This window comes from Ornithorhynchus anatinus, chromosome 9 (assembly GCF_004115215.2).
Source record: "Ornithorhynchus anatinus isolate Pmale09 chromosome 9, mOrnAna1.pri.v4, whole genome shotgun sequence".
In the NCBI taxonomy this organism is placed as follows: Eukaryota; Metazoa; Chordata; class Mammalia; order Monotremata; family Ornithorhynchidae; genus Ornithorhynchus; species Ornithorhynchus anatinus.
In genome coordinates, this window is record NC_041736.1 from 10,631,246 (window position 1) to 10,658,824 (window position 27,579).

A 27,579-nucleotide genomic window follows, 5' to 3' on the forward strand; every position below is an offset into this window, starting at 1 on the left:
TTAGTCTCTGCCATTTTAGAAACAATGCTCTCTGAACAGCTCCCATAATTAACGCTTTCTTTCCGGCAATGTTTGCAGTTCTCAAAATGCCTCAATTACTATCGTTTATGAATGTTTGGGTACAGAATCAGCTTTCTCTGTTTTAGGCACCATGCCGGAGGCCAGAGGACTATATGTAACTTGCTTAGCAATTTCAATGCTAGAAACATGCCTTCCATATTTGCATAACAAACATTTCCTGCTCTGCCTTCTCATGCAGTCAGGGAGGTCTTCGGGCTCTGTTTCTGAGAACCACGTTTCAGCCTGTCTTTATTGCAGGCCAGACTCTGTTATTGTAACTCAACAGCATGCCCCAAACTAGGTATTCCCTAGACAGACCGTTTTTCTCCCACATCTTCTTTGGTTACAATCCCACCTTCCTTGCCCTCTTTTACCCTCATGTTTTCTGATTTGGCCACAGTTCTATTCTGTTGTTTCTGAGCCTTTTGCCCATCTGACAAATTTGGTTTTTGTTCTTTATCAAGTGCTAACCTACTTTCAGAAACTGATTCCCCTGCTGTATTTTGTTGATTTAACAAGCCTGCTGGTGGTTTCTCTGCCTTAGTCACTCGCTTAATAATGAACTGGTTCAGGAGTTAGTTATCCTACATCATCTTTCTTCCATATGGGGGAAACCTGTGCTTTTTCAAAACATCCACACCTTCCACCTAAGATTACTAATTACTCTCAATGCCTAATCCTGCACAGCAATTTATGGCTTCTAGCTGAGAGGACCTAATGGCAGGGGGGTGTAACTATGGCTTCTAAAGGAAGCCACGGGTGGGCAGGCAATTGAGGGCAGGCAGGGGGGTGTGATCAATTGATAACCATTGCTTACACCTTCCCAGGATAGGCACAGGACAAGCATATCAGCAAAGAGAAATGCACTGAATAAACATTACTCGTGTGGTCTCCCCTTCTCCAGCCGCACTTGCTTTTAGTTAGAAAAAGCACATTCATATGGTCTTTTCTTTGTCTGAAACCTCCACATTAGGTTTTACTGAGTGGATAGTAGGAAAATGACGAGAACAGAATTTCTTGGAAAAAGCATTTTCTATGAAAATGTTAAACACAATACTGAAAATCATTCAAGTGACTATTTTTCCTGTACTAAAAACATGGCACTGATCTTTGGCTAGGGAAATGGCTTCCATCTGCCTTTCAGATCTTGAGACTCCCAAGGGACAGGGACCATGCCTAATTCCTTCCTGTATATTGTCTCCCAGTGCTCTGCACACAGTAAGCACTTAATAAATATTACAACTACTACTACTGTTTCACACAGCGGGAGAAAGACACCTCAGAAATAATGCTGGAGGTATTTACAACTTCCTGAAGCAGCTTTGAGAGTTTTGAGAAGCAGCATGGCCTAGTGGATAGAGCATGGGGCTGGAAGTCAGAAGGACAGGGGTGCTAATCCCTGCTCTGGCATTTATCTGCTCTGTGACCTTGGGCAAGTAACTTCGCTTCTCTGTGCCTCCATTAGCTCGTCTGTACAATGGAGATGAAAACTGTGAGCCCCATGTGAGACAGGGACTGTGCCCAACCCTATTTGCTTGTATCCACCCCAGAGCTCAATACAGTGCCTGGTACGTAGTAAATGCTTAATAAATTCCACAATTAAAACTTGTCAAATTCCTTGGACCCAATTCCTCCAGCAAACCCATCAGCAAACCCATGTGCAGCTCTGCAATCAAATCTGAGTGTGTCCTTGTCCCTCCTATTCAAAGCCCTCTTTACCTCACCCCCTTCTCTCTCATCCCCTGCTCCTTTCCCGACTCACTCCAGGCAGGTTTGTTCTGCAGAATTTTTTTTTCTACAGTTAGATAATTGTAAGCGCAAAAGAAGGGAGTGTATTACCCTCTGTGCCCTGCATGGCCCTGATACATTCTCAGCCCTCAACCTAGGCTTACGTAGAACCATCCATAGATGGACTTAGAAGAAATTATCCCCTTCACAGATAGGATTCTTTTCTTGGGGAGGCTGTGTGATCAGACATTTGTAGACAAATCCTCGAATCATGAGTGTGTGTTTGCTTATTTTGTTGCCTTGGACGTGGCTCCTAATTTGGACTGCTGCTCTACATAACTAAAATTGCTCTCTAAGTTTCTATATTCACTTCATGGAGAAAATCTCAGCCATATTGTTTTCTTGGAACAGTATTTTTAGGAGGCAAATGATACTGACAATGAATTCACTCAGGCCGCTTCAAAATGCCCACAACTTTCCAACCTGTAAATTTTTAGCCTTTTTACACTCAATATCAACTCAAACTTGACTTTCACTCTAGGTCAATCAGTAGTTACAACTACCATAATCCCAGATAAAAAGACTTGTAGTTCAGGAATGGATAGAGAAAAGGAGTTGAATAAGGCTGAGGAAGCAGGGAGAGTTTACCATTTGCCACCAAGATGATTGCTTTTGAATGTACATCTAACTTAACTCAGCAAAAGTTTCCACTTCCTTTTCAAAGATCCCCTTTGGGTGATCCCCAAAACATTTTTAGCAGTAGATTGCAAGGGAGTAATGAAAACACACGGGCAGGGAATGTGACCCTCCTTGGGGCAGGGAACATGTTTGCCAACTTTGTTGTATTGTACTCTGCCTAGTGCATAGTGTTGTATTGTGCTCTGCCCACAGTAAGTGCTCAATAAATACCATTGATTAGCCCATCTTGTGCATTTCAATGTGCAAATCTTTCAGTGTCACTATTCCTCTGGTATCTACTGAATTAGAGCAGAAGAATGAAAGAAAGATGAGTTTTAGTTTCTTAATGTTCTCATCCCTCATTAATCAGTCAACAGCATTTGTTGAGTACTTGGTAGTTGTGTTTCCTGCCCTGCCCCCCCACCATCATCCTTATCTGTACTGGTTACATCCCAGATGGATTACTGATATTAGATAAGTAAAGCAAATTGTAACTCACACCACCAAATAAAATCATCAAATATATTAGTGGAAATTGTTGGGGAGCACAAGACTAGGTCTCAACCAACATTAATGATCAATGACTATGGTATTTAAGTACTTACTATGTGCCAAGTACTGGGGTATAAACAAAGTAATCAGGCCATACACAGTCCCTCTCTTATGTGTTCTAAGTAGGGGGAGTAGGACTTAATCACCATTTTACAGAAACTGAGGCACAGAGAAGTTAAGTGACTTGCTGCAGGTCACAGAGCAGGCAAGTGGCACAGCTGGGATTAGAAGCCAGGTCCTCTGATTCCCAGGCCACAGCCTGGTCCTCTGATTCCAGTAGGCCATGCTGCTTCTCAATGTTGGCTTGGTTCAAGCAGTCAAACAACAAAACCACCGTCAGGTATCTTCTTACTATATCTTTTTACCTCTGGCATTTTGTAGTTACCCAGAGAGAGCACAGTCTCCAGCAGGGCTGCAGTTGTAGCCAATCTACTGTCCGAGTGTAATTTAAATATATTGACGAAGTTATTCAAGTCTCCCTGTGGATTTTGGGCCCTGGTCAATCCAGGGAAGAAGATGAGGGAGACTGATAGTACCACTGAGATTGGCTGGCACGCTTGTGCTCACTGGAGGTAAAGTTTTATTTGATTTTTTTTTTTGGATCCACTAGCCTTTCATCTCTGCAAATTTGTTCACCCTGATCTTACACAAAACTTTGATTTGCTGATCTGTGGGATATCCCTGGGCAGGGCGGAGGCTCCTTTCATAGTGGTCACCTTTTCTGTTGAGACAGCAGTTCAAGGATGGCTTCCCCCTCTTCCCAACACTCTCGTCCTAACTTCATGCTACCACATTCCTGGGCACTGTTCTTCATGCTCTTGCTCAGGACAAGTTCACTCAATTTAAAATATTTAACAAAACCATGAAGCTGCCACCATCAACTTTTGATATTAGACTGATTTGGGAATCAGCCGATTGAAAGAAATAAACATTTTACCCCACCTCCTTTATTGTATGCATATCCTGTGATCTGGCTGGGTGGACTCTACAGTAGGGGTACCTTAGCCGGCCAATGGAACTAACCTCCCTTACACGAGAACTAGAGCTGAATTTGGGGTGGGAGGAGCAGAAGAAGGAAGAAAAGTAAATGAGGCAGAGGGACAGCCTTACACCATCTTCCCTTCCTGCTATTTCCTTGAAGCCTACCATCCAGCTGAACCTTGCTCTCAACTCTTCCACCTCCAGCCTTTGTTCACAGTCTTCCCTTGGCTTGGCTCACCACCACCCCTGTCCCCCACATTCAAATCCCTGCTAAACCCTATCTCCTACAACAAAAGCTCATAGATTATTTCCCCTCCACTAGAAGCCCTATCATCCCTTCACCCAAGTCTAGGATGTATTAGTACAAAGCTCTGCACGCAGTAGTGCTCAATAAATACGACAATGAATGAACTCATTTACACCCTCAGCACTCATACATATATTTAAATATTTTTCATCTTTGTCTCCCCATTAGAGGGAGAGAGGAGTTGTTCTGTTATTCTGTTCTTCCCAAGTGCTTAGTAGCATGCACTGCACCAAATGGATGCTCAATACAGTACTCCTTGTAAAGTGGCACTGATTTAAAGCTACAGACTGTCACTGACACACATCAGTCTGTGAGGGAAACCAAAGTTAAGCTACAGAATGTTTTGATAGTAATGGTATTTGTTAAGTGTTTATTATTTGCCATGATGTACTGTACTAAGAACTAGGGTAGATATGAGATAACCAGGTTGGACACAGTCCTTGATCCTCATCAGGCTAATGCTCTAAGGTAGTGGGGAGAAGAGTGGGGAAGAGAGAACTAGTAATGAATCCCTATTATACAGATGAGGAAAATTGAGGCCCAGTGAGGTTAAGTGACTTCCCCAAGGTCACTCAGTGGGCAAGCAGCAGATCTAGGATTAGAACCCAGGTCTTCTGACTCCCAGGCCTGTGTTCTTTCCACTAGGCCATGCTGCTTGGGAGCTGCAATTTCTATAACAAAACAAAATGGAAGTTGGAAGAAAGAAAAAAAGGGGTGGACTTTTCCTCCACTTGAACGACTTTCACACCTCTGAAAAAGTAAAATGTCCCCTTTGTTTCTGAATCATCACACCTATCTAGTGGCAATGAAGCATAATACTGATACCACACCCAGGGTCTGAACTGTTTTTCCACTTACAGAGAGCCCAGTACATAGTATAGTTAATATAAATCAAAAGAGACAGGGCAGTACATATTCATTTCCATTAAAATGAAAAAGAGATAGGTTATCTTGGAGTAAAAAGGATTTCTGAGACTATCTGCCCATAAAAAGTAAGAGTTTCAGTGGGGATCAAATCTCAACACTCTTAAAATAAGAACTCCATGAAACTAAAGCAGTACACAAAACAATCAGCATAAATTTTAGATGAAGACATACCAGAAACTCCTGGTGGTGTCTTAATGAATTTTCCATTAAAATGACCGATAACAGCTTCGCATTTTTCAGTTGATTCCATCCTATGCAAGAATAAATAAGTGAATAAATAAATACATTTATTTATGTTTAGTTGCCTAATGATTTCTTTCCCATTTGCCTCATGCACAAGAATACTCCCTATTGTTTTTTTGGGTGGAAACAATGAAGTCGGAGTCAAAGGGAGTCAAGGCTGTTTCCCCTTGTAATAAGCATCCGTTTCTTTCTCTTTTTTGGATCAATGGGGTGCTGACATTGCAAAAGTATAGTTTAGCTAACAGGTTTGGAATTGTCACTCTAGAGTGAAGAGTGGAGCTGCAGATCAGAACCATAGCTCAGGTTGATATCTGAAGGAGGTAGCTTGGTCAAGAGGAAAAAGCAGGATTCTCAAGTCAGGGAGACCTAAATCCTAGTCCCAGCTCAGTGACTGGCCTGCTTTGTGTCTGTGATCTTGGGCAAGTTCTTTAATCTCTAGGCTTCTGTTTCCCCATCTGAAAAGTGGGGCTACAAAACATCTGTCTCTCCCTAACCTATAATGATGTTTTGAGGGCAAAAATGGAAAATGATGCTTTCTTTTAAATTCAAGTACTCTCTGAGAAAGAGACGGTGGAAGTCAAGACTCCACGGTCCTTCCTGCCCCAATGAGTCTTATGACAAGCTCTACTATTGACCGCACCAACAGAATCAAATGGAATAAACTCATTAAGACACATAAATAGTAATCAGTCCTTTCTGATTTTGATATTTTTTGATATTTTCAAAGGCTTGGACAGAAGGGAATTTTTGCAAAGAAATTTTTGCCCCAAAGAATGCTTTTTAAGTAACTGAACTGGACTCAGACTTGACTTATCAAAACGAGAGAAAAACTTTCTTTTCCAGTTCAATACTAGTAATTCTTTTAAATACTAGCTGCTGATCATTTTCCCAATTACATTCCCAGAAGCTAATGGGCTAATAAACAGCTCTGCCACTTGTCAGCTGTGTGACTGTGGGCAAGTCACTTAACTTCTCTGTGCCTCAGTTCCCTCATCTGTAAAATGGAGGTTAAGACTGTGAGCCCCACGTGGGACAACCTGATTCCCCTGTGTTTACCCCAGCGCTTAGAACAGTGCTCTGCACATAGTAAGTGCTTAACAAATACCAACATTATTATTATAATAATAATGGCATTCGTTAAGCACTTACTTTGTGTCAAGCACTGTTTTAAGCACTGGGGTAAATTCAAGTTAATCAGATTGGACACAGTCCCTGGACATAGTCTAAGTAGGAGGGAGAACAGGTATTGAATCCCCATTTTCCAGATGAGGAAACTGAGGTACAGAGAAATGCAGTGACTTGCCCAAAGTCACATGGCAGGCAAAAGGTCTTCTGGCTTCTAGGCCCGTGCTTTTTCCCCTAGGCTACACTGCTTCCAACATAACAGGACAATATAACACTTTACCTCGCAAAGCCAACTCCACGACTTGTACCACTTGAATCGCGCAGTATTCTCGTCGAGATAACTTGTCCAAAGGGTTTGAGCATATTCTCAAGTTCCTGCTCATCCATGGACAGTGGCAAATTGGATATATATAAGTTGGTTGGATCTTGTTCCTGTTGCTGAAACAGAATTAAGAATTGTTTGGTGACTTCCCAATAGAAACCAGAGAAAAACAGAAGACTCTAGGGATGCAGTATGAGCAGCATGGTATGGCAGCTCAACAGCCCTTTTTAGGCATGTGTTATACCTCCCTCTTCATGGAGGAGATTGAAAAAGGTGAGAAAGTTGTGGGCAGGGAACTTGTCTACCAACTCTGCTCTACTGTATTCAGCTCTTAGTACAGTGCACACAGTAAGCACTCAACAAATACCACTGATGATGATGTCCAACTCCATGACTCTGGCCTACAACAGTGCCTGGAGGTGGGCCCTGTAGTTTCTGGCTAACCAGCTGGAACTGATAGTACCTGGCAGCTCTTTGGGGTTCTGGAAAATCAGTTACGAGTTTGACGGGGGAGGATCACTTCTCTACCACTCACCATAGTTTTGTATCAAGGTTGTGCAGGCCGGCTCTGCTGTTATTTTTAGGTGTACCGTTTCTACTAAGAGTTGAGGCTTGATAATTGCTGCGGACAGTTCAGAACCTGGAACCCCAGATACCAGTTTTAGATTTTGCATCTTGGGGTGAGAGCTGGCTAATGGACTCCAAAATTGTCTCCCCACAACTTACCCTAACTTTTTGATGAGCTAGAAAGAGGGAAGACACACATACAGCCCCCGGCCCCCACACGCTTTAAAAGAGGCACACATAGGAAAAAGATATTATGGGTGGGGAACCCTCATGGAAAAATGGTGAATTCATGTATTAGGGAATGAGAATTTGTGGTCCAAATGATTTTAGATGATCTTTTTTTTTTTCCTTTGCAATAGAAGCATGAGCATAAATCAAAGACATAAAAACAGATCTGGGAGTCTGTAACTACATGAATATTCATTACAGTGCAGTGTTCTAAACCATCAGGGAAAAACTCACATTACAAGAGCAAAATATATATATATATTTAACAAATTCACATTTCACAGACTAGGAGAGCTTTAATGATTTTGGAATTAGCTTATTCTTTGGTCTTATTAGATCATTCCATTTTTCTACATTGGACCAGGCAGGTTTACAATTTTGCTTAAATAAGTACTATTTGTAAGACCTCTAATTGAAATTTTAGCCTTGGGCAACACAAACATCACACGTCAAATAGCATTTTGGCACTCTGAAATAGTGTGCTTTTTGAAAACAATAAAAAATGTTATTCTGAATATCTTACATGTTCAGGTTTAGATAATATCATTTTCATGTTGATCTCAGTCCAAGTTAAAACCCCAAGTGAAACTTCGCTATATATCTTTTGGAAATTAGAGAAGCGGGATTCTAAACTGCCAATGCATTATGACCAGTAGGTGCATCCATAGTGTCCCACATGGGACTCACAGGTAACTGAGGCACAGAGAAGTTAAGTGACTTGCCCAAAGTCACACAGAAGACAACTGGTGGAGCCAGGATTAAAACCCAGGTCCTTCTCATCCGTTCTCTTGGCACAGGGCCATGCTGCTTATCACCTGTACTCCTATTCCTATAGAATATCATTTTTGCGCTTATCTGAGGACTCACAACATTAAAACAATTAGCTTAAATGACTTTCAAAGCACCTCCTTATAAAGTTGCTGACATCTGAAACTGCTGACTAGGGAGTGTGTTCTGCAGATATATTTACTTTTAAAAAAAGGAGGGGAAGTGAGGATGGACAAATATAGGAACAAGAAAGAAACTAGCTCTCAAATGATTAAATGCAACATGATATTTTTCAGTTCTTTCTACCAAACAACCTATCCTATTCGGGATTTCCGACTCAAAGTTCTATTTAATTATAGACAGACAAAATACCCTTTTTTTAAAGCAAAATGCTAAATCACCCTGCAAAGCAAAACTGAATTCCTTTAGGATTCCATAATACATCAGAACAATCACAGTAAGACCCAGGCAGAACATTTTCTTTCTAGGCATAAGTACAATTTCAGAAAAGAGGATAGAACTCTTCCACAAATCATCTTAATTGGTTAACCCACACTACTGGCCTTTGATGAAAGATCCCGTCTCACCTTCAAGACTGCAGTATCTCTAAAATACTATTAAATAAAATACTATTGAATGAATGAATAAAATACAAAGGAGTGGAAACTAGAATCCTAGGCACACCTACAGATGGCTTTCACCTGGCAGCACAGATCACTTTAATCCACTGGACCATCCATGCAGTGTAAACTTCCACAGCAAGGATGAGAATTTATTACCAAAGCTAAATGATGGGGGGTTTTCTAAGTATTGCATTTATGGCTACCTGGTTTTACAAATGAATGCCCACCTCCATCGATTCCCCCTTTCCCTATTTTCACTATGTGCCTCCACGCCCACATGGAGCCACATTTCCTGAATGAGTTCACTCTCTTGAACTCCTTGGGCAGCCACACATAAAATGGGCAATCCTGTGCCCCGGGCACGCAAAGGGTTCAACTCAACTCAGCAATTTCCTACACAAGAAAGAAAGTGGTGATGAGAGGTCCCACTTAGTGTAAGGCTCTCTCACCCATCATCTGAAAGAAATTAACAAAAACCTCCCTGTGCGTGTGGAACCGTTCCCTAAAATGTAAGAAAGGGACGTGGCAGGGTGATCAGACATCTGTTTTCTCTTGCATTGAATAGGGTCACCAACCAACAGATAGCCATTTACAACCATGTGACTGCATGTTGCTCACAGCATGGAAGGGCCCTGACTGGCAGGGATAAGGATCTTTGCTTATCTGCCTGTTCACATGTATAAGTGGGCTGTATCAAAACCTAATATCGCCCATAGCTTACTCAGCAATAATTTGCCAAGATTCCACAGCTTTTAAGAAGCTCAAGGGCCCAGGGTCTAAGAGATATGATTAATGTCATTTCAGGTTTGTGCCTAGCGTTCCAGGAGAGAGAACATTAGTGTTTTAGCTTAAGAGTCATTTTTGCATTCAGCCCAGCTCAAAGATCCGTGAATGAAGAGAGGAAGAATATGTTAATGGCAAGTTTTACCTTTGAATATTGAAGATAAGACCAATGTTGTGACTAGACTATGTTTTCTTCACCTTACCAGCCCAGCTGATACTTGTATTGCCTGAAAGGGCACCTCAGAAGGACACCTGGGAATTCCAGAAGGTGGACCCTCTGGTCTATTCCCCCTGTTTTCATCCAGACAAGCAGATAGGCAAGCCTAGATGTAAAACAGCACAGCCTAGAGGAAAGAGCATGGGCCTGGGAATCAGAGCATCTCATCCTAATCCCAGCACTCCACTTGCCTGCTGTGTGATCTCAGGCAAGTCACTTACTTCTCTGTGCCTCAGGTTCCTCACCTGTAAAATGGGGCTTCAATATATTTTCTCTCTCCTACTTAGACTGTGAGCTCCATGTGGAATAGAAACTGTGTCTGATGTAATTCTCTTGTATCTACTCCAGTGCTTGTTACAGTTGGGGCATGTAGTAAAGTGCTTAATAAGTACCACAATTATTATTTAAGAAGTAGGACTGCTCAAATCACAATAGATGTCTTCCCTGCCTTGACAATTCTGGGCCTGCCTTCTGCTCTAAAGGTGACAAAGTTACTTTAAATGAGCAAAACTCCCATCAAATCAGGCAAAGTCTCCAGGCATATATAGCTTTCCTCTGGGTATATACCAGGCAGGACTATCAAATTACTAAAATCAATCAAATATTTGGTCAAGCTTCCTAATTTTCTAACAAGCCCAAAGTTGTGTAACATAGCAACAACAAAAAAAAACCCAAGTCCCCCAAAACCTCACTCACTCCACCCCCCAAAACCTGGTTTTTCATAAATCTTCCTTTTTCAGTCCTCTTTCTTGACTGATGGGACATAGTCTCATTTGGAAGATGAATAAGGACGTTTTAATTGAAAAGGGTGGTTCCTGAAGATAGTTTTGTGAGTAAACTATGATAAACACATAGGTACATTGCTTGTTCTAGATTTCCATGAGTTTAAACATATATATGTGTGTATATATATATATATATATATTTGTATATATATATGTACACATACACATATATATCTGTGGATTCAATTTATCTGTGGATCTGGTGGCACTAGGTACTATGCCAACCAACCTTTAAATGTACTTCCTTCTTTCGAAAGGAATATCAACAAACTTAATTCTCCAGAATGCTACTTTGGTGCAGATCTTTCCAAGAAAACAGTTGAGCGTCCAAAACAAAATTAGTTTACAGTCTCCCAGAGCCACTCAGTTGAAACAATTTTGTTCTGCAGTAAGACTACATTCTTCCCATCCCTTTGCTTAATCATTAACCTGCTCTTAAAAACATGAAAATAGCAGGTGGATTAATGGTTACCCCAAACTTAAACAACATTGCTACTTTCCACTAAACTAGGAATTTAATAAAATACCTTACATATATTACCGTACAGGTGAAAATGATTTATTAGAGCTGAAAAAATAGCTTTTCAGTTTGATACAAGTTTGAGCTACAAGAGAAAAAGTCATGTGCATCACTCTGTTTACTAGGTCTTTTGGGGACCAGTAAAGCTCTTTTATCTCTTGCCGACTAGGTTGTGGTAATCGGTTAATTAGGCTTTCCTTGGTAGGGTTCCAGAAGCTGCTGCTGCAACTAATAGAACTTACCCTCCCACTTCCACTGACAAGAGAATTGAGAACTTGGCCCACCCTGTCCTGCCACATGCAGAGAGCAGGAGGAAGAATCCAAGCAACTCCTCTACAACCAGTCTTGGCTCATCTCTGCAGCTCATGCCACAAGGTCATTTTTCAGTCACAGAGTTATCCTGTTCCTTCTGGGCCACAGACTCAAAACTGCATACTGGAAATAAAGACACCCTGCAACACTTTCCAAGGCTACTCTATAAAAATTCCCATTTCAAAATGCCCAGTAGAGCACTGGAAAATGTACCATGTGAGAAAGCTTCAGATGAAAAAATCCAAGTCTCAATGGGAAGAAAAGGAAGCATGTTTCTGAATGACAGTGGTCCTAACTTATCTTAGGGATTTGTTTCTCCAAATTAGCTTAACAATATCAACACACTCAGGTGAGGTCTCCCAAGGGATTGAGGCAATTATCTGGAAAATTTAGGCAAAAATCCCCATGCTTCATTTTCATTTGAATTTTCTGGACGATCTTAGTCTTGCATTTTGCTCGGCAATGGAGACCTGGCATAGGACATCACAGGCCACAAGCCCTCATTTCCCGTGTTGTCTACGCACTTGAATGTGTACCCGACCCCATCCACAGCACTTACGTACATTTCTTTGTACGCTGCAATTTATTTTAATGTCTGGAGTGTAAATTCCTTGTGGGCAGGGAACATATGTATTTTCCAAGGTTAGTATAGTGCTCCGCACACAGTAAGAGCTCAATGAATACCATCGATTCTGGATCACTGAGAACATCAATTGTGAATGCCTTCTTATGTACAGAACACTTAGATGGTGAGTTAGGGAAATAACAGAAGGAAAAAAAGTATTTAATTGTCAACTTCTTGAACACAAGAAGAGTATCTTCTCCTTTTATAACATGCTGCCAAGTGCTAAGTACAGTGTTTGAAATAGAGTAGGCACTCAAAAATAAACTGCGAAAAGCACTGTGGCCACTGAGCACGGGCTTGGGAGTCTGAAGGATCTGGGTTATAATTCCTGCTCCAATGACTGTCTGCTATGGGAGCTAGGGTAAGTCGCTTAACTTCTCTATGCCTCAGTTACCTCATCTATAAAACAGGGATTAAGACTGTGAGCTTTATGTGGGACATTGTCTATGTCTAACCTAATCAGTACATATCTACCCCGGAACCCAGTACAGTGCCTGGCACACAGTAAGAACTTAACAAATACCATTTTTTTAAAAAAGGAAGTCCCTGACCTTGAGGATTTTATAAACCAAAAGGAAAGACAAAGGATGTAAAGCGACAAATAAAACAGTTAAGTAAGAAGTCACAGAAGTAGGAAGCGAGTGAATAAAATAACCATACGGAATATCCTGGGATGTCACCCAGAGGGCTGCCCATTGATTTGGGCTATCTTCAGCTTTGGCAGGAAGCTGAGACCCCTCCCCCCCCCCCCCCCCCAGCATGGAATCTCCAAAGCACAGAGGATCAAAGGGGTCCACGGAGGGTCTCCTGATGTCTGCAGTTGCCTCCCCCTCTGCCACCCAACACTACAGAGTCATTCCACCTTTTAGAACACCAGAAGGTTCTATTAGGTACTATTAGGTGGGAGTGGGGAGGTACTACGGATAGCCCTGATTTAAACACAGTTTTTACTTAAGTTTTTACTTAAATATTAGAATTTTTGATTGCTGTGTTCCAACTTGCTATGTTTTTAATAAATTCTTATTGTTCTTTTTATTTGACCTCTCCCCACTGAGATTATAAACTGTTTCAGAAACAGAAACCTCACATCAGTACCATGTTTTTACACATAGTGAGTGCTTAATTTGATTGTATGTTCTTTAAGAACAGAGAACATGTGTCTCCTTTCTGTTGAACTCTCCCAAGTGCTGAGTATGTGGCTTCACACTTAGTAGGTAGTCAATGAATACCTTTGATTAATAAATGTTAGCAAAGGTAATAAATTGACAGATTAAACACACAACCACCAAAGTGTCTAATAGAATGGTGAGACCAGGAGGGTGAATGCCTGCTGTAGGAGATGACTCTTTAGGAGGGCTTTGAAGGTGGTCAGTATGTTTTTAGGGAAGGCATTCCAGGGAGGAAGAAAGGCACTAGCAAACTGTCAGAGATGGGACAGTTAAAAAAAATCAAGAAAGCTGGGAACTTGTTTCAAAAAAGTGCTTGAACTGAGGTACTGAAGGAGTGAGAATGGACAGGTAAAAGGGAGTCCAGCTGATACAGACCCTTCAAGGCAGTAGTCAAGAGATGATCCCAGACTGGGAAGTGGAAGATCTGGATGCTAATCCCAGCTCTGTCTCTTGCCTGCTGTGTGGCCTGGTGCTAGTCACTATGCCTCAGTTTCCTCATGTGTACTCTCCCCCTTGGACTGTGAATGCCAGGTGGGTCACAAATTGCATCCGACCTGCTTATATTGTATTTACCCCTGCACATAGTGACGGGCTTGGCACTTAGCAAGCACTTAACAAATACCACAATTATTATTAGTATTATTGTTTAATGTGAGATACAGGAAGCCACTAGAGGTTTTTGTTTGCATTTTTTTGAAGAGGAGGGTGATTTGTTCCAACTGGCATTTTGGAGGAGCTAGTTGTAGCTGCTCAAGAAAACATGTGAATCAAGCCTGCTGTGGAGGGAAGGAAAAAGGGTACATCTTTTACAGTGAATGAGAGTAAGGCATGAAGTCTTCAGTTTATGGTTTTCACCCAGAAGCCCCAAAATATAAATTGCATGCTTCTCAATTTATCCATGCAAGATGAAGGACTGACTTCCCTTTACTGGAATTCAAACCTGTGGTTCCAGGGAGTCTAGGTATTCAAACCACTAAGCCATTCCCCTCCGGCATTTAAAATATTCTTTGTGATTTTTAATGATGGGATTTTTTAAAAGTTAGTTCCAGGATACTCCATTTTATTCCACACTGAGGTGATCTGAGGAGACTCAGCATGGGCAGGTCTTGGCAGACCTCCATGCATCCCTGAATTTAGTCACTGATGATGAAGGCAGAAACCACTATTATTTCCTTGCCACCTCTTCTCATTTAATAACTTATTGAACAGAAAACCTGGATAATTCTCACTGTCAGTCCACAGGATAAAAGATATTTCAAGTGCATGGCTGACATGAAATACCATCAGTCAGTTGGTATTATGCATAGTTGTGACAATATACTGTTAACGGCTCCTTCAGCCTAGTTTAGATCCATTTCATGGAAGCACAATGATGTTAAGATGCCCCAATTTGAGCTACTACATAATGCTTCTAAAACTAAGTGAAAAATTTTGCAAAGTGTTGCCTTTTAAAAATACCATTTTTGAACCCATATTATGTACACAGCACTTATGTCTTGCCAATTTTCAGTCCTGAAAAGTTTTATAGACAAGTTTTAAAATCCCAGATGTTTATGTGAAAAACATTCATGACAGTTACTTAGAAATCCATTTCCAGCAACTGCTGTGAAATACCAGTTGTTGTGCAAGATAATCCAGTATTGAAGGCTTACATTCAGGCACAGAATGCACTAAATCCACTAAATCAACAAGAATCAGTTTTACAAATCTACTTTTGAATCAGGGTTAAGAATGAACTGAAGAGTGATCAGGTCAGATCCTGCCATGGGGAGAAAGTCATTAACAGAGGTGTGGTAAATCTTTTGGGAACAGTAGAATTTATCAGTATCTTCAAATAAGGGATTCCACACAACATACATTAATGTGTAGCTACCATGGTGCCCATACAGGAATTTCACCCCCCACCTCACCTGGACCAGAGTACCTGGCTTGAGTTAAGAGAATAGTCTGCCGTGCTTTCTTTTCAGCCTGCTCAACGCAGAGTCCTGAACACTGAAAGACTCAGAAGGTTTCCTGGCACTGCCACCACAGCCAGTTCATTCATATAATGATAATAATAATAATGATTATGGTATTTGTTAAGCACTTACTAAGTGCCAAGCACTGTCCTTACCGCTGGGGCAGGTACAAGATAATCAGGTTATATACAGTTCTTGTCCCACAGAGCGTTTACATAATTAATCCCCATTTTACGAGGTAACTGAGGCACAGAGAAGTTAAGTGACTTTTTCAAAGTCACACCGCAGAAAGTGGAAGAGCCGGGATTTGAACCCAGGTCCTTCTGACTCCCCAGACCTGTGCTTTATCCACTAGACCATGCTGGTGCTTCAGGCACAGCCGCTGGAGCACTAGAGTCCAGGCCGAACCCTGTGCAGGCTTCACAGACTGAGCCTAGATGGACCCCATATTCCCTCTCTGCTTTCTCCTGGCTCACCAATTACAGGAATGGGTAACCAAGGGCTCACCCCCTTGATTCTATTTATTGCTATTGTTCTTGTCTGTCCATCTCTCCCAATTAGACTGTAAGCCCGTCAAAGGGCAGGGACTATATCTGTTACCGATTTGTACATTCCAAGCACTTAGTACAGTGCTCTGCACATAGTAAGTGCTCAATAAATAGTACTGAATGAATGAACAAGTAACATTTCACCTGTTCTGCTCAATTTTTCCTTTAAATATCGGACAGGATTGTGTCCAACCTAATTATCTTGGATCTACCCCAGCATTTGGTACAGTGCCTGGCACAGAGCATACACTTAAACAAGTACCACTCTCCATCATTAATTCCCTTACAGCTCAGTAAAAGGACAGGTGGAAAAGGCTAAATCTATCTTTCCCTTCAACAAGTGCTGCTGTTCTCAGAATACCACGAGATAGCTACTTAAAAACCTTACAGCCCTTTAATATATCTTGGACTCTACATAGGCAGACCTTAAAAAACGGGGGGGAGGGAAGTGGTAGGGGGGTGAACTCCCAATATTTCAAGGTCCTTCAGGTCAGGCCATGAAACCCTCATGGGTTCCCCACAATACCAATAACGGTACTGATTAAGGGCTTGCTAAAAGTATTGTGTAAGCGCTGGGATAGACACCAGCTAGTCAGATCAGACGCACTTTCTGTTGCACAAGGAGCTCACAGTCTCACTGCAAACACACTAAGTGCTCAGTAACTACAGTTGATTGATTGAAGGAGAAGAGATAATTTCTTTACAGATGAGGAAACTGAAACCCAGATAGATCCGGCAGGCAAAACTAGAACTCTGGTCTTTAATGCTCCTCTATATGACTTCTATATGCACGGGGGGCGGGGGAGGGGCTGCCCTCTAAAATTGCTGAGCCCACAAAAAAGGGAAGACCCCAGAATTGAGACTCTACTCAGAAATGGTCACTTGGGTTCCACGTGGGGCACTTCATTTCCCACTAAGTTCTGGCCCATGAAAAATGCCCTTCTAAAACCACCAAATTGGCCTAACCCAAAAAATAACCTTTGCTGTACAATTCACTGAGTCCAAGCCATCAACCTATCAAGACACTATAGCAAAATACTAGGGTGTGGGGTTAGTCCATGACCAGAAAAATACTACATCCAACAATAAATGGTATTCGTGTGTGCTGTGCTAAAATGTACAGTAAGCATTAAACATTTGGCCTACATTTTGTGTCTTGGAATAGATTCAAGGACATTGTGGGATATTAGTTTCACTGCTCCCTCATCTAAAAAGCTCCACGGCAAACTGTGATGAAGCAAAATTCATCTGTTAATTTTTAAAGCCTGTTTTTTTGTGTGGTGCCAGAATAGTTAAAGAGCACATAGTGCCTATCTATTCATGAGGCAAGACTCTGAAACCTAAATTTGTTCTAAAATGAGCTCCATATGCACAAAGCACCTAAGAATGTACTTTATAAAAGGTCTTTTTCCCCCCCCAATCTTTGGAAACGGGCATATTCCACAAATGATTATCTTATTGCATGCTACTATTGTTTTACTAAATCTCTGGGATGTTTAACTCAATTAAAGAAAGACATTTGAGGAAAAGCCATTAAACTGGCTGCTTTCAAAGAGGAGGTTTGGCACTAACATCATACTGCTATAAAAAAAGACTTTTGTTTGCTTATGAAGCTTCACTTTCCCATATTTTGGCTTCGGGGCCAAAGAGTCAAAGCACAGAATTCTTCCACTGGGGTGAGAAAATTATATTCTGAGCCGAACAGAAGAGGGACGAGAAGCAGCATGCTGTAGTGGACAGAGTATGGGCCTGGGAGTTGGAAGGTCATGGATTCTGATCCCGGCTCCACCACTTGTCTGCAGTGTGTCTTTCCTTTTTTTATGCCTCAGTTACCACATCTGTAAAATAGGGATTGAGACTGTGAGCCCCACATGGGACAGGGACTGTGTCCAACCCGACTTGCTTGTATCCAACCCCAGTGCTTAGTGCAGTGCTGAACAAATACCACAATTATTATTATTGCTAATAATAATAATAATAATGATGTTGGTATTTGTTAAGCGCTTACTATGTGCCAAGCACTGTTCTAAGCGCTGGGGTAGACATAGGGGAATCAGGTTGTCCCACATGGGGCTCACAGTCTTAACCCCTATTTTACAGATGAGGGAACTGAGGCACAGAGAAGTTAAGTGACTTGCCCACAGTCACACAGCCGACAAGTGGCAGAGCTGGGATTCGAACTCATGAGCCCTGACTCCAAAGCCCATGCTCTTTCCACTGAGCCACGCTGCTTCTCCTACTACTAAGATTGTGGGAAGGGAAGAGAGTAATGCTGGTGGGTACTCTTGACAGGGCAAAGCTTGCATGAAGTATAAAACATTTCCCAAAGAATACAGACTAACAGGCATCTATCTCCCTACTTCTTAGGGTTTAAAAACTTTGGACTGTTCCTGGGTCAAAGGATCAGTATAAGCAAGTAATTTTTGGTTTACCTTTGCCATCTGGGCTTGGACTCCGGTAGCCTTTAGAGCAGAGACGGCTTTCTGAGCAGCTGCTGGGCTATCGAAGTCTACGAAACCGTAACCTGAAATGAAAGAATGCATGGTTCTTAAGCAAATGTTTTCTTCATTAAAAAAGTCAAATCCAATTTTATGTTTGGTGCCTAAAATCAGCATCCATATCAAAACCCCTCTAGTTTTGATTCCAAAAGGGAGCTCTCAAACATACCCCAGGAACAGGCACTATTCACAGTCCCTACATTAGTTCTGTCATCTTTTCCCAATTGTGGACGAAAGGATTTCCTTATAGGTGAGGCAGCAGGAGAGGTTTGGCACACTGAAATTTTTATCCCTTTAATAACACATTCAGTGAAAAATTATGTGCTAGTTGCTTACTTCCAAACTAATACAATTAATAAGAGACCAATCAATCAGCCCCAGTATAACTTTTTTATTCCAGTGAACTAGGGAGAAAGAACTCTCCCATTGCTTTTACTAATAATTGAGACAATGGATTGGTTCAATCCTGAAATATCTATCTGTACACAGACACATGGTAGACTAATGCAATAAAATATGTTTATTTTCTCAAGAATTTGCTCCTATTAAGACTTAGCTCCACCAAAAACCCTTTCTTGGAGCACATACTCTCCCTTAAGTGACTCACCCCAACCTTCATCAATCCTTCTCATGTCAAGCACATTTTTGCTTTCACCTTTAATACCTTTTCCTTCAATGTTCAAATATGCTTGGATCTCTTCTGAGCTCAAAAAGTTCCCAAGCCCTCACACTGGAGAGAGATACCATTTCCCCATTTCCTCCTCTTCATGGCTGAACTCCCAGAATGCATGGCCTACACCCCACCCCTAACACCACCACTACTCCAAGACTATATTCCTCTAAAACCAAGAAGTGATAAGGGATTTATTTTTAGTCCTATTAATAAAGCCTTGTTATCAAATGGCTGTGAAGTGGAAAATGGATTTAGAGATGAGAAGTTTTGTTTTCCTTTCCTCTCCCTTCTTCTCTGGCTCTTTTCCAGAATAAAGGATGGAGTCCATCACTTCAATGCTCGGGAGAAAGCAAGAGGAAGTTTGGTTACTTTCTGCCCTCCCTCTGTGGTTCCAAGCACTTCTCTGACTCTTTGCTCCGGTGAGAGAGAGAGAGGGGGGGGGGGGGAGGGAGAGAGAGAGAGAGAGAGAGGGAAGGAGAGAGAAGGAGAAAGAGATTGTGTGTGTGTTATTCTCACTCTGGGTCTGTATGTCTCATAGCTGATGCCTGCTCAAGTCCGTGCCTCCAGTGTCCTCCTACCCTGACTGCGGCACACAAATGAACAACAAAGAGACATATGATATCAGCTCAAGAAAAGGAGGGGGAAGGCAAAAAGACGAGAAACCAACGGCTTAACTTACAGAGGCGAGACAATGGACACATAGCTGTGAGGGGTGAAAGGTAAAAGAAGGGATAAATTCTTCCATTCTTAAGAATCAGATTCTGCAGGAGACGTTTCAAATCAAGGCTCGTCTTGGTTTTGGAGAAATTTGGTATCTATTAAATGCTGTTTTCCACATGAGGGCTTGTATATGGAGCACTTAGACATGCTGTTGGAAGGAGCATGGCCAAGTGGAAAGAACATACGCCTCTGAGTCAGAAGAGTACGATTCTAACCCTGGCTCTCCCACTTGTCAGCTGTTTGGCCTTGGGCAAGTCACTTATCTCTGTGCCTCAGTTTCCTCATCTGTAAAATGGAGATTCAGTACCTGTTCTTCCTCCTACCTAAGACTGTGAGCCCCATGTGGGACAGGGACTGTGTCTGACACGATAATCTTATATCGATTCCATCATTTAGAACAATACTTGACTCATAGTAACCACTTAATGCATACCATGCTATATTATTTGGGCACTGGAGAGGATATAAATTAATGGTTAATCCACTGTCTTTGACCTCCTTCAATCTGGCTTCTTTGTACTCGCCCAAAGAAATGGATTATATCAGAATCTTCAATACATCTTCTTGTTCAGGTTTACACTTTCTCCTCTATACCCGTTTTGTAGTCTTTCTGGTATTTGATACTGTTGCCAATCAATCAATGGTATTTATTGAGTACTTATTGTGTGGACAGCCCTGCACTAAGCTTTCAGGAGAGTGCAATATAACAGAGGTGGTGGTAGACACACTCCCTGGTCACAAGGAGTTTACAGACAACCCTTTCTCCATGGCTCCTGAGACACTGTCCTCCTTCCCTGCAATGACCGGGGAATTGAGTCCAAGCCCGGATATCAAAGGTAAACCAAAAATTATTTTCTTATACTGATCTTCTGACTGTGCTCCAATCTATTGGTTGGGAGCCCTTCCAAGACTTGGTCCTGGGGCCCAACTCTTTTTTTTTTTGTACCCCTGCTTTCTTGGGAAATCACCCAATTCCAGATACCACCTGTGTGTAGATGATTCTCTGGCTTCTTTCCCACTCTCCCAATTCTATTTTTTTATTTTTGAACGGCAACTCAACAAGGACACCCAATCGCCATATCAAGATAACATGGCAAAGATGACACTCTTTGTTCTTCAGGACTTGTGTTTTAATATATTAGTGCACAGTGCACTTTGTGCTGAAAAACTGGCCACCCTGGTTGCTTTCATTTCTCACACTCTGAAGATACACTGTCATTTAACTGATTTAAACCTCTCTTGTTCTTCATGTCACTCCGTCCTGCTGCTATCAACTTTTGCAGAGAAGCTGAGGATTAAATAATAAAGAGCCTTCTTTTCCCTTCCTTTGCCTATCAACTTTACATTCATTCATGGGGTCGGTGGTTCCATTATATGCCAGTCTTCCTTCAGCCTAGAAACCATGCTCCTTATTGTCAAATTGCCCGGAACGTTAATAGGCAGAAACACAGTGTGTCAGTTCATGTTCTCAGATCCCCCTCTCACCCATCACTCATGAGGCTGGGATGAGCTCACCATAATTACACTCAATGTTGAAGGTCACTGCACTAAATTAATTCACCCATGGACTAGAAAGAAGTTTGATTCCTCTCCCCGTTGGATTCTGGTCAGTGAAGATGACTCCTTAACCCTTTCGAGTTCAACATGCATACAGGGAAGAACAATGGGGACAATGAAATACGTAATTAAATACTGTTTAAAACAAGTCCATTCTAATTAATAGGGCCAATTTACACAATATGTAATCTTTTCAGGTTCTGAGTTCAGCCAAATGGTCTTCTGCATGCAGCAGTAATCTCTTCGGGCCCAGAAAAAAGTAGTTTCCTAATCCAATTCTCCTTTTAAAAGCAGGGCTTCAGGCAAACCAGTGCTCTAGAATCAAATCTGAAATGTTGGCAAACCACTGTAGCTGTTGTTGGGCTGAAAGCCAGCTTAACAGGGGATAATTTTTTTTTAAAATGATATTTGTTAAGTGCTTACTTCTTGCCAGGGTAACCTGGACTGGTCTACCAACTCTGTTAAACTGTTCTTTCTCAAGAGTTTAGCACACAGTAAGTGCTCAATAAGTACCACTGATTAACTGAATATGCTAACAGTCCAAACAAGAAATGTGGAGATACAGGTTTGTTTGTTTCTTTTTAAGGTGGGGGGGGTGGGGGGGGAAGGGAGCCTAATATCAGAAACCCTCATCTACATCCAGTGAGATCTGAAACCAAAGACCAGTTGTGCATCCCACCGCTGCACTTAGTCAAGCATGGAATTCTAATGAAAAGACAATCAATAGGAAACATACCTTTGCACTTATTTGTTGTCTTATCCAAAATGGCCTTTGTGGAAACAATTTTTCCATATCTAAAAAATTAAGACAGAAAGCAGCAGTTACACTCAAGGCACCCAGAGCACTGATGTTCATTATGCCTAAATATCAGCCACCTTTCAATTTTGTACATCTTATTCTCTCATAACACATGTTTTCACTCTACATTTTGGCTAGAATGATATGAGGGAATTAGGGAATATTCTTCGTTCAATGGACATCTATCTGGATAAAGCAGAGGGTAATGGCGGAATAAACAGTAGTGGGCATGTAAGTAGTATTAATCAAGGCCCAGTGCAGGTACTATAACACAAGTTTTCTGGAACGTGGAATTTGTCAAGATAGTAATAGCTGCATTATAGGAGAACTAAAAGTATTCAATGCTACTTTTAGAGGATTGAAATTCAGGAATCTAAAACAAAATCTAAAGCTAAAGCAGACAATATTTTGCAATCCAGCTCTAATCCTAAATTTATATCCGAGGTTTATGCTCAAAGACTATGGAGAAAGAGGGAAAGGGAATTCTAACTCGACCTTGATGAAAGCACTACCACAATAAAAATGAATATGCCATTTTTAAAAACATTGCATTCTAGAAAGCTCTGCCTTTAAGTACTTCAGAACTGTGAAACTATCTATAGAATTTGGGATCTTTTGGATAATTCAGGCAAGCCACGTCTTTATTGGACTTATCTAGATGATCCACACAGAAAGTTCTCAATTCCAGTATTTTGGTTACACAAATATTTCTCTTTTGCTGAATAAGCATGGCTTCATGATATACCCACCAGTCTTAACGATATGCAAAAATGTTACTTCTAACTCCAAAAGGACTCTTTGTTTTTTACACACACACACACACACACACACACAAAATATCAGAGTGAAGAATCTTAAAAGATTCAGTAAATTGCAATTCTACTTTGAGAACAATTCCTTTCATGATGAACTGAACAATGAAAAGTTCTTCATATTCCTCAGTAGACAAGGGAAGTTACAAAAGAATGAAACTCGGAACAATGCAATTATGTAGTCATCAACTGTCACTGAATGACCTACAGAGACACAGAGGCCAACATGCCACCGATGACCCATGAGGCAGTAATAGTAGTTAAGAAATTTTCATTGAAAATGTGCTCTAACAGTCACACACCTTCCAAGTTAGCAAGTAAGAAAAATTGTAAGATAATATTATTTGCACAGAATCTTTTGTCTTTTACAAATAAAATCAATTTTCAACACATGCTGAAAACAAACTGCTTTTGGAAATAAGAAAATGTATTTATTAATGGTATATATTAGTAAGTTCTAATGACAATGCTTTCCTTTATGCTCATTTTACAAGTCTTATCTTTCCAATGAAATTATATATTTTCACTACTGATCATGAGTCTGAAGCAGGTTTTAGATGAGCTAGGCATCTGGAGAAAATTTCTAAATACTTTGGCAAGATCTAGACAGCCAGCTTTTTAAAGGGCTTAAGATATAAATTGCTGTTTCAAAACAGGGAAAATATTTAGCTAGAAGACTCGACTGGCCTGCCTTTCTTCCACAGTAGCTATTTTCTCTTAAATTCACTTCTTGGAAATTATGCAGTGAAAAGAGTAACATCCGGACATCTAGGGAGGGCGACTCAAGTCCCAAAGACAATTACATCAAAGAATCCTGTGATTCTAACCTCTTCAAACTTTCAATGGTGAGTCCAAGCATTTATGCTATAACATGAACACATAGTCATAACTACACAAAAAGATCAATTAAAATCCCACAAAAACCAAAAGGACAAGCCACATGAAGACCACCCATAACAATGCTTCCTTGACTGTAGGTCATATTTTTGACCAAGTAACCCAAATGTGCATATGAGCAATAAAGGTTTTAAACAAACTTAAGCATTCAATCCTGATCCAACATGCCCAAAGTCAGACCCTGAAAACCACTTGCAAAGCCTTTCCCCTTTAGTTACCAAGAATTTATAGTACATCATTTTATGATACCATATTAGAGGTGGGCAGAGTCCTCTACTACTACTACTACTAATAATTATGGCATTTGTTAAGCACTATGTGCCAAGCACTGTACTAAGCGCTGGGGTAGATTCAAGGTAATCAGGTTGTCCCTCGTGGGACTCACAGTTTCGATCCCCATTTTTACAGATGAAGTAATTGAGGCACAGAGAATTAAAGTGGCCTGTCCAAGGTCACGGAGCAGACAAATGGCGGATACGGAATTAGAACTCACGACCTCTGACTCCCAAGCCCGTGCTCTTGTCACTAGGCTATGCTGCTACTAGGAACTGGTCTTCCACCACCTAAAAAACCTCGGTTGCCATCCTAAATGAGAATTTAGAATTGGAACAAAGTTCACTGCTCATCATTTTTAATGGTATTTATTAAGCATTTACTATTTGTCAAGCACTGTTCTATGTGCTGGAGTTGATATAAAGTTAATCAGGTCAGACACAGGCCCATTTCCACATGGGGTTCAGTCTAAGTAGGAGGGAGAACAGGTTACTGACTCCCCATTTTTCAGTTGAGGAAACTGGCACAGAGAAGGTAAGAGACTTGCCCGAGATCAAACAGCAGAGAAATGGTGGAGCAGGAATTAGAACCCAGGTCCTCTAGCTTCCAGGCCTGTGTTCTTTCTAGTAGGCCACACTGCTCCCCTTCTCACATGGATAAAAATTCCCATCTGGAGTTATTGAAGACAAAGGGCCAGAATCAACTGATCTGAATGCCAAAAACAGGAACCAAAGAAAACAGGTTCAATTCAATTTGACCTACCTGCCACCTTGGACTATTTGAATGTGTCCTAATCCTAAGGAGAAAGATTTGCCCATTAATTGGGCAGAGAGACCAGCATACCTTGACCTTTCTGAGTGTTTGCACTACATACTTAAGTTGTGCTCTTCCAAATAAACTATTAGAGACTAAAATATTGAAAGTGCAGCATCTTGGCTGCGGGGCGGGGGTTGGCTAATAAATCAAACAATAAAATGTTTTGAGAGCTTACTCAGTTTAGACCACTGTATGATCCATGCCCTCAAGAGCATACACATCACTAAATGAACAGACTAAGATGGTTTTCTTAGCTAGAATGGCAAGTCCACCCTTTTCTCTTTCCTCCTGTTTCCTAATACCCTACTCCATCTCATACCCTTTGAATCATAATAGAAGTTGGGATGCTTTGCATTAAGGAATAGGCACAGCATTTTTAAGTGTCACATTTTCCCAACGTATCCTCAACTCCCCAGGTATTTGAGAATAATGCCTTATTTCTGCTATAAAGAAATATCAAAAGGATATGTGGTGGTTTTGTGGATGTGTGTATGTATATATTTGCATGTGAATATAGCAAGGAGGTAAATGAGGGATCTCTGTCATGGGACAGAGAAGCAGAGTAGAAAGAGCATGGGCCTGGGAGACAATGGACCTCAATTCTAATCCCAGCTCTGCCACTTGTCTGTTGTGTTATCTCAGGCAAATCACTTATTTTCTGTGCCTCAATTCCCTCACCTGTATATTGAGGACTCAATACCTGTTCTCCTTCCTATGTAGACTGTGAGCCCCATGTGGTACCTGATTAATTTATATCTACCCCAGGGTTTAGTACAATGCTTGGTAAATCTGCTTTACCAATTCCACAATAATCATTGTTATTACTATTAGAGAAGATGGGGGAGATGAACCAATTCAATTGTTAGCAGAAAGCTTTCCAATTTCAGTGATTTGACCTATGTCTGCCAATCCAAGATAACCCCAATGTATGTAAGCTCTGCACCATCTGGCAAGCTGTCGTGTAGTTTATTAGCCTAGTTGCCTTAGAGCTTATAGGTCAATTAGGATAAAGCCATCTAACAGACACAAAGTGACATGACCTCTTGATGCTCACTTTAGAAGTACAAATGCCCTCTAATTGTGCTGCTTTATATTTCAAATTTCCAGTCCAATATCAATGTATCACAAGTGGTTCACGAACATCTGCATACGCATATGCACACACAAAAACACGTATGCTCATAATTTTCCTCAATACTGATTATTTCCATTTAACCATTTTCTCTGGAAGAGAGCCTGTAAGAATCAGTAGCTCAACTCGGACTCGGGAATCATTTATTGTCACTATACTAAGCTTCTCTGTTAATTCTCAAAATTTATGAGCATTTAAGAGATTGGCTTCTTTACAATGGACAAATACTGGCTAATGTTAAAAGATTAATGTTCTGCCAACCTTTTTCATGTAAGCATTATCCCAAACTAAATAATTCATATCAGAAGGAACATCAAAAGCTAACTGCAATTAGAAATGGCAAACATGCATTTCATGCCATTTTACGTTCTGGATGAGAAATTTCCATTTTTGAGGCCAACCAGAAGGATTTATTAGACCAATCTGCGTTTATATTTTTAGCATCAGTAGATTGCAGTTGACCTCCAAGGTAAAGTACTTTCACGTCAAATATGCCATGGCCTTTTAAGAGACAGTTGCACACACACAGGGTCATTTATATTATCTTGAGAAAATATTTTTGCCGTTAGTCACGACAGAGTACCACTTAGTTATGCACTCACAGATGGCCACTGCCAAACCAATGGTCCAAATGCTAATATATTTGAGAGAAAGAATACATGACAATCCTGGAACCTAGGAGTTTACTAAGAAAATGTGCATCAATTATAAAATTTAGCCAATGAAAAGTCTAATTCATGCCTAGCATTTTTAACAAAGGCATTTTCATTGATGAAACTAAATAATTTATGAATATTCTAATTTTTCTACATTACTGAAACGGTAACCCCACAAATAATGTGCAGGTTGGGGTGGGTAAGGATGCAGAGATTGGGCAGGCAGAGCTGGGGAGAGAGCAGGGGTGGTGCGGGGGGGCTTGTTTTGCAAAAGGGGGGAGGCAGGCGACTTCAGCTGCGTGACCGCATTCTCCCCTCCCCACCAGCAACACACACACACACACACACACACACACACACACACACACACACACACACACACACACACACACAGAGTCTCCTCTTCCTCCTCGTCGTCGCTGTCTGCGCCCCCGCCCCACCCTGGGGACCGGCAGGGCGGGGCCGGGCGGGACGAAGAGGAGAGGCGGGCCCGCCTTTGCTGGAAGCTGAGCTTCGCAACAAGTGGCTGGGGGTTTCCTCCTCCTCCTCCTCTTCATTTTCTGCCCGAGTTTAAAAGGGAGGCCAGTTTGCACAGCGGGGGGGTGTAAGTAAAAAAGGGGTGACAAGTCGCAATATAGTCTCTCAGCCCTACTTTGACTCTATTTATTGCCCTTGTTCTTGTCTGTCCGTCTCCCCCGATTAGACGGTAAGCCCGTCAAA

The 27,579-nt window shown here is 41.3% G+C and overlaps 1 protein-coding gene across 8 annotated transcripts in view; it reads right to left on the bottom strand.

The window, feature by feature from the left end:
* Nucleotides 1-27,579, bottom strand: part of RBMS1 (RNA binding motif single stranded interacting protein 1) — a 182,589-nt gene that overhangs the window by 21,641 nt on the left and 133,369 nt on the right. For all 8 annotated transcript variants that reach the window (XM_007671167.3, XM_007671169.4, XM_029072384.2 and 5 more), the window contains exons 3-6: nt 22,211-22,269; nt 18,459-18,550; nt 6,882-7,039; nt 5,405-5,484 (exon numbers count right to left, since the gene is read on the bottom strand). In XM_007671167.3, the coding sequence (XP_007669357.1) occupies nt 5,405-5,484; nt 6,882-7,039; nt 18,459-18,550; nt 22,211-22,269 (389 nt within the window). The remainder of the gene's footprint in view (nt 1-5,404; nt 5,485-6,881; nt 7,040-18,458; nt 18,551-22,210; nt 22,270-27,579) is intronic.